General features: G+C 36.0%; 1 protein-coding gene across 1 annotated transcript in view; it reads right to left on the bottom strand.

Annotated features, from left to right (window-relative positions):
* Positions 1–1,078: 1,078 nt before the first annotated feature.
* Positions 1,079–8,066, bottom strand: part of vash2 (vasohibin 2) — a 40,763-nt gene continuing 33,775 nt past the window's right edge. The window contains exon 7 of the mRNA XM_048207382.1: positions 1,079–4,718. Within this exon, the coding sequence (XP_048063339.1) occupies positions 4,649–4,718 (70 nt within the window). The 3' untranslated portion in view covers positions 1,079–4,648. The remainder of the gene's footprint in view (positions 4,719–8,066) is intronic.

Below are 8,066 nucleotides of genomic sequence, written 5' to 3'. Positions count from 1 at the left end.
AGTTCGAAGAGATGATATTTTGTGTAAACTTGATTGAACATAGTAAGAGGTGATTCCTAATATAGTTAGAACCTACGGAGCCCCTAAACGGACATGGTGATGGGGGGAAAAAAATTAGATGGGAGGAAAAATTAAATTCAGTGTTTTTGCATTCCCATGCAAAACTTTTATGTTCTCTTGCAAGTTTCACAATCCCCCAAGAAACTTGCATTCACTTGCAAAATTTTCGCGTTTTTTTGCAAGTTTTGCTTTCACCCTAGAAACGTTGTGTTCAATCGCAAAACGTTCGCATTCTCTTGCACGTTTTGCATTTTCTGAAGAAACTTTGCGTTTGTTCACTCGCAAAACATTTGGCCTTTTTCAAATTTTTCATTCCCCCATGAAACTTTGCGTTCACTCGCAAAATTTTCACGCTCTTCTGCAAGTGTTGCTTCCCCCCGAGAAACGTGTCCACTCGCAAAATTGTGTGCTCTCTTGCAAGTTTAGCATTCCCCCAAGAAACTTTGCGTTCACTTGCAAAAGTTTTGCTTTCCTTCAAGAAATGTTGTTCAATCGCAAAACTTTTTCATTCTCTTGCAAGCTTTGCATTTTCCCAAGAAACTTTGCGTTCGTTCACTCGCACAAGTTTTGCATTCCCCCAAGAAACATTGCGTTCACTCGCAAAATTTTTGCACTCTTTTGCAAGTTTTGCTTTCACTGAAGAAACATTGTTCAATCGCAAAATGTTTGCAAGTTTTGCGTTCCCTCAAGAAACTTTGCATTCCCATGCAAAACTTTTATGTTCTCTTGCAAGTTTCACAGTCCCCCAAGAAACTTTGCATTCACTTGCAAGTTTTTCGTGTTTTTTTGCAAGTTTTGCTTTCACCCTAGAAACGTTGTGTTCAATCGCAAAACGTTTGCATTCTCTTGCACGTTTTGAGTTTTCTGAAGAAACTTTGCGTTTGTTCACTTGCAAAACATTTGGTCTTTTGCAAATTTTTCATTCCCCCATGAAACTTTGCGTTCACTCGCAAAATTTTCACGCTCTTCTGCAAGTTTTGCTTCCCCCGAGAAACGTGTCCACTCGCAAAATTGTGTGCTCTCATGCAAGTTTAGCATTCCCCCAAGAAACTTTGCGTTCACTTGCAAAAGTTTTGCTTTCCTTCAAGAAATGTTGTTCAATCGCAAAACTTTTTCATTCTCTTGCAAGCTTTGCATTTTCCCAAGAAACTTTGCGTTCGTTCACTCGCACAAGTTTTGCATTCCCCCAAGAAACATTGCGTTCACTCGCAAAATTTTTGCACTCTTTTGCAAGTTTTGCTTTCACTGAAGAAACATTGTTCAATCGCAAAATGTTTGCAAGTTTTGCGTTCCCTCAAGAAACTTTGCATTCCCATGCAAAACTTTTATGTTCTCTTGCAAGTTTCACAGTCCCCCAAGAAACTTTGCATTCACTTGCAAGTTTTTCGTGTTTTTTTGCAAGTTTTGCTTTCACCCTAGAAACGTTGTGTTCAATCGCAAAACGTTTGCATTCTCTTGCACGTTTTGAGTTTTCTGAAGAAACTTTGCGTTTGTTCACTTGCAAAACATTTGGTCTTTTGCAAATTTTTCATTCCCCCATGAAACTTTGCGTTCACTCGCAAAATTTTCACGCTCTTCTGCAAGTTTTGCTTCCCCCCGAGAAACGTGTCCACTCGCAAAATTGTGTGCTCTCATGCAAGTTTAGCATTCCCCCAAGAAACTTTGCGTTCACTTGCAAAAGTTTTGCTTTCCTTCAAGAAATGTTGTTCAATCGCAAAACTTTTTCATTCTCTTGCAAGCTTTGCATTTTCCCAAGAAACTTTGCGTTCGTTCACTCGCACAAGTTTTGCATTCCCCCAAGAAACATTGCGTTCACTCGCAAAATTTTTGCACTCTTTTGCAAGTTTTGCTTTCACTGAAGAAACATTGTTCAATCGCAAAATGTTTGCAAGTTTTGCGTTCCCTCAAGAAACTTTGCATTCCCATGCAAAACTTTTATGTTCTCTTGCAAGTTTCACAGTCCCCCAAGAAACTTTGCATTCACTTGCAAGTTTTTCGTGTTTTTTTGCAAGTTTTGCTTTCACCCTAGAAACGTTGTGTTCAATCGCAAAACGTTTGCATTCTCTTGCACGTTTTGAGTTTTCTGAAGAAACTTTGCGTTTGTTCACTTGCAAAACATTTGGTCTTTTGCAAATTTTTCATTCCCCCATGAAACTTTGCGTTCACTCGCAAAATTTTCACGCTCTTCTGCAAGTTTTGCTTCCCCCCGAGAAACGTGTCCACTCGCAAAATTGTGTGCTCTCATGCAAGTTTAGCATTCCCCCAAGAAACTTTGCGTTCACTTGCAAAAGTTTTGCTTTCCTTCAAGAAATGTTGTTCAATCGCAAAACTTTTTCATTCTCTTGCAAGCTTTGCATTTTCCCAAGAAACTTTGCGTTCGTTCACTCGCACAAGTTTTGCATTCCCCCAAGAAACATTGCGTTCACTCGCAAAATTTTTGCACTCTTTTGCAAGTTTTGCTTTCACTGAAGAAACATTGTTCAATCGCAAAATGTTTGCAAGTTTTGCGTTCCCTCAAGAAACTTTGCATTCCCATGCAAAACTTTTATGTTCTCTTGCAAGTTTCACAGTCCCCCAAGAAACTTTGCATTCACTTGCAAAATTTTCACGTTTTTTTGCAAGTTTTGCTTTCACTCTAGAAACGTTGTGTTCAATCGCAAAACATTTGCATTCTCTGCACGTTTTGCGTTTTCTGAAGAAACTTTGTGTTTGTTCACTCGCAAAACATTTGGTCTTTTGCAAATTTTTATTCCCCCATGAAACTTTGCGTTCACTCGCAAAATTTTCACGCTCTTCTGCAAGTTTTGCTTCCCCCCCCCCCAAGAAACGTGTTCACTCGCAAAATTGTGTGCTCTCTTGCAAGTTTAGCATTCCCCCAAGAAACTTTGCATTCACTTGCAAAAGTTTTGCTTTTCTTCAAGAAATGTTGTTCAATCGCAAAAGTTTTGCATTTTCCCAAGAAACTTTGCGTTCGTTCACTCGCACAAGTTTTGCATTCCCCCAAGAAACATTGCGTTCACTCGCAAAATTTTTGCACTTTTGCAAGTTTTGCTTTCACTCAAGAAGCATTGTTCAATTGCAAAACATTTGCAAGTTTTGCATTTTCTGAAGAAACTTTGCGTTCTCTTGCAAGTTTTTGCGTTCCTTAATAAACTTTGCATTTAAACACAAACCTTTTGCGTTCTGTTGCAAAAGTCTTGCATTCCCCTGAGAAACTGTTCACTAGCAAAATCATCAAAATGTAGTTATTTTTCACACTTCATATTATAAAAATTATATTTCAGTGCTTTCACATTCGCCCAAGAAACTTTTGTGTTTTGTGGCAAAAGTATTGTGTTCCGCTAAGAAACTTTTGTGTTCGCTATCAAAATCATTGAAATACCACTTCATATTATTTCCATCACCAGTTTTGCATTCGCCCACAGCAAAGTTTCTCAGAGGAAAGCAACATTTTTTTTTCAGGTTAACACAAAAATATATATTTTTTTCCCATCACCATGTTCCTTTAGGGGGTCCGTAAGAACCCACTTATCTGCTTAACTCATTCATTAGCCAAGCTGATAAGCCTTATATCTATGCCGCTGCAAAAAAAAAAAGAAATATATTTATTTTTCAAACAAATGTGTGGAAATTTTAGAATTATTTGCAAGGGATGGGTCAATTAATAGCACGTCAACCTTCACACCTCTGAGTTATTTTGTTTTAAAAAAGAAAATGAAATGAAAAAAAACATACCACAAAACACTGTACTGGTTAAACAACCGGTAAAAACAAGAAAAAACATTTTTTAAATAATACAAAAAAATAAAAAACTATTTCTCTACAACTGCAACCATGATATTTTTATGAGAAAGGAAAAAAAAAAAAAAAAAAAAACAGTACAAAGCCTTCAATGTAAGTTAGCCTCAAACCTTCAGTCAATAAATCATGTCCATTTCATCAGGAGTGTTTGGGACTCTGTGCAGGTAACAACAACAACAAAAAAGAAGTAAATTGGATTGAATACAGTTCTTGTGGGCAGAATGGGTAGCTCTCTGATGCTCTGGTCCCTTGCGTCCTTGCATCTCTGGCAAAAAAAAAAAAAAAACCTTCTCTTCTTCTACAAAAGGGACAGTCAGCCTCAAACTACCACCACCACAACACGAGGCACCGAGGTTTTCATCTCTCTGCCAAACACAATCCATTCACACTCTAGCTCTCACTGCTAGTGAAGATTCTGTCTAAAAATACAGCCTTCCCCCCACATCTTCCATATATGCTTGAATATTTTTGGGGGGTATAATTATTTGGGTAAAACATTCTTTAGCAAAGCTGATTTTGGTTCCTACTTAAAATTTCCACTAATAAAAATGTTATGGCTGGAAAAAGAACATCATGTTCTTTTTAAAACATTTTTTTGAACTTCTGCTGCTTTTAAATTTAAGAAGGGCACCCAGTTTACCTCTAACATGGAAGTACAACTATAAATATGTTTAATATACTGTACAGTTCACAATGTGCATTAAATAGTGTTTAAAAACATCATCGGTGGATCTGACTGAGGGAGGATGTGTGGAGGATAAAGCTGTTACGTCAGTGCTGTAGTGTCTCAGATGCGGATCTGGTAGCCATCACTGAGGGTGCTGAGCTCTGCTGGCTTTCTGTCCAGTGCTGCTGGCCTGCAAATAAACATGTTTATGTTAGTTTCATTTTAGAGATTATTGTTGCATAATGACAAATATGGCAAATCTTTTGGTTCATGGATTAGCTGATTTAGAGCAGAATCAACCACCTCAGTAAAAAGAGAGTGTAAAAAGGCAAAAATTATAAAGATTAAAAGCCTAAATTCAATCTGTTTATCACATAAAGCAAGCAAGTCTCTTCAGAAAATTTGGACTAAATCACTCATTCCATATAGATTTGTTTTATGATCTATTTATGAACTTTTTGAAGCATCAAAGTGGTAGTTGCGTAGACTGTCAATGGAGGGAAAGAAAGCTCTCATATTTCATCAAAAATATCTTTATTTGTGTTCTGAAGATGAGCGAAAGTCTTACAGGTGTGGAACGGCGTGAGGGAGAGCAATTAATGACAGAATTTTCATTTTAATATATTTTAAAATGTAATTTATTCCTGTGATTGCAAAGCTGAAGTTTTAGCAGCCATTACTCCAGTCTTCAGTGTCACATGATCCTTCAGAAACTATTCTAACATGCTCGGTGCATTTATTTGAAATAGAAATCTTTTAACTTTCATTATTAATGTCTTTACTGTCACTTTTGATCAATTTAATACATCCTTGCTAAATAAATGTATTATAAAAAGAAAAATCTTACTGACCCCAAACGTTTGAACAGTGGTCTGAAAACACTAAATAATTAAAAAAATATATACACAGTACAGTCCAAAAGTTTGGAACCACTAAGATTTTTAATGTTTTTAAAAGAAGTTTCGTCTGCTCACCAAGGCTACATTTATTTAATTAAAAATACAGTAAAAAACAGTAATATTGTGAAATATTATTACAATTTAAAATAACTGTTTTCTATTTGAATATATTTCACAAAGTAATTTATTCCTGTGATGGCAAAGCTGAATTTTCAGCATCATTACTCCAGTCTTCAGTGTCACATGATCCTTCAGAAATCATTCTAATATGCTGATCTGCTGCTCAAGAAACATTTAATATGTACAATTGTACAAAATATTTGTGTACAATATTTTTTTTCAGGATTATTTGATGAATAGAAAGTTCAAAAGAACAGTGTTTATCTGAAATCTAATCTTTTGTAATATTATAAATGTCTTTACTGCCACTTTAGATTGATTTAATGCATCCTTGCTGAATAAAAGTATTCATTTCTTTCATTTCTTTTCAAAAAAAATAAAAATAAAAATTCTTACTGACCCCAAACTTTTGAACGGTAGTGTATAAGGCTACAGAAGCTTTGTATTTCAGATAAATGCTGTTCTTTTGAACTTTCTATTCATCAAGGAATCCTGAAAAAAAAAGTACACAACTGTTTTCAACATTGAAAATAATCATAAATGTTTATTGAGCAGCAAATCAGCATATTAGAATGATTTCTGAAGGATCATGTGACACTGAAGACTGGAGTAACGATGCTGAAAATTCAGCTTTGCATCACAGGAATAAATTACTTTGTCAAATATATTTAAATAGTACACAGTTATTTTAAATTGTAATAATATTTCACAATATTACTGTTTTTTTACTGTATTTTTAATTAAATAAATGTAGCCTTGGTGAGCAGACGAAACTTATTTTAAAAACATTAAAAATCTTAGTGGTTCCAAACTTTTGGACTGTATATTAAGGCCACGATCTTACATAAAATTGTTTTTATCAATCAAATTCATCCTTCCACTTGAAAATATAGTCCCTGACAAATAAACCAACACAGTTTACTGTTAATACTCAGTAAATGACATTTTAGACAACATGGCCAGCTAATTACTTTTTCTTTTTTCAATGACAACTGTCTTGCTACTGATACAAACATTGAAAATATTAAGTGCTTTTACATGAATGCTTGCTGTGGACCAGAACTAACCATTGTATTGGTCTATCAGTAGTTTGAATCTCACTTGATCTTTCCCACAGATGTGTTTCCTGAGATAAATCACATTAACGTTCAACCTCCACCTTCAGTCCTGCTGAGAACACACAGTGCTGCTGAAGAACCATGCGCTTCATCACAGACCTCCAGCATAGCCGTAGCTGTTGTTGCCTTTAAAGGTCTATCACATTCTCTCTTCCACCATTCACTTTTATGCTACAACTCGTGTGAAAAAATCAATAGGCCTCCAAGTTCTTTTGACTGATGTTGGCTATTTGAAGCAGGCGCTTCAACGTCAGGTGATCAATCGCACAGCAGTGCCAAAGCAGGTCCTCTACGCTCCAACTCTGCCTTTTACAATTCTTCACTTCATAAAAGACTGTTTCTTAGGCAAATAAACATTAGTGCTAGCAAACAAATGTAAATTTAATAGAGTACCTCAGGGATGACGTGTTTTTGTAGGCCAACCCGGAAGTTAGTGGCGTACGGGTTCCCTCGGTTGAAAGCCTATGCATTTTTTCCCATAGACTTTTGGAAAATCGCAGAAAATAAGCTCTGTGTTTAACAAAGGGTCATGACACTTACACGTTTTGTCTATCAAGATAATCTTTACAAGTTAAAACAACATTTATACATTTTGAAGCCTAAATAAAGTCGTCAGATATAAGAAGCTAACAGTAGGCTATAAACGGACTACAGCACACCATGGTCGCGGATCAACGTCGTCACAACCAAGCTTCCTCAAACTGTATTTAAAAAACAACGTTATTTAAACACATGCTCGCTGATTATGATCTGCGCTGTGTATGAATATTTATCCACTTTTTCATGAGAAATGCTGTCCAAATGTCCTGTTCGTCATGATGACGTCTAAAGTCCCCGCCAAAGGAAGTAGTCCATTTTAGCACTTTGTTAGCAACCGCCGTTTTGAAGACACAGTAAAGGTTTAAAAAAAATCACAAGCGGGTTATAACTGGTGTGTTTTATGTCATAGATCAAAACGTGAAAATATTTAGAGGCTTTGTTGACCACAGAACTTATTTCAGGCGATTTAGCAAAAACCCATTCAAAATATCCATTGACTTTACGGCGTTGGAACCGGAAGCCCTAAAATGCTAACTCGCTTCCGGGTTTTGCCTACAAAAATGCGTCATCCCTGAGGTACTCCACAACAATAATAGCAGCTTTATGACTAGTCAAAGTCATAAAAAGTTCATAAGGAGATTGTGCAAAGATGTAAAGCTGAATTTTCAGCATCATTACTCCAGTCTTCAGGGTCACATGATCCATCAGAAATAATTTTACTATGCTGATTTGGTGCTCAAGAAACTTTTCTTATTATTATCAATGTTGAAAACAGTTGTGCTGCTTAATATTTTTCTGAAAACTGATTTTTTTTTTTTCAGCATTCTTTGATGAATATTAAAGGGATAGTTCACCCTAAAA

This window comes from Megalobrama amblycephala, linkage group LG11 (genome assembly GCF_018812025.1).
Source record: "Megalobrama amblycephala isolate DHTTF-2021 linkage group LG11, ASM1881202v1, whole genome shotgun sequence".
In the NCBI taxonomy this organism is placed as follows: domain Eukaryota; kingdom Metazoa; phylum Chordata; class Actinopteri; order Cypriniformes; family Xenocyprididae; genus Megalobrama; species Megalobrama amblycephala.
The sequence above is the reverse complement of the archived record's forward strand: the minus strand, read 5'-3'. Positions and strand labels throughout refer to the sequence as shown.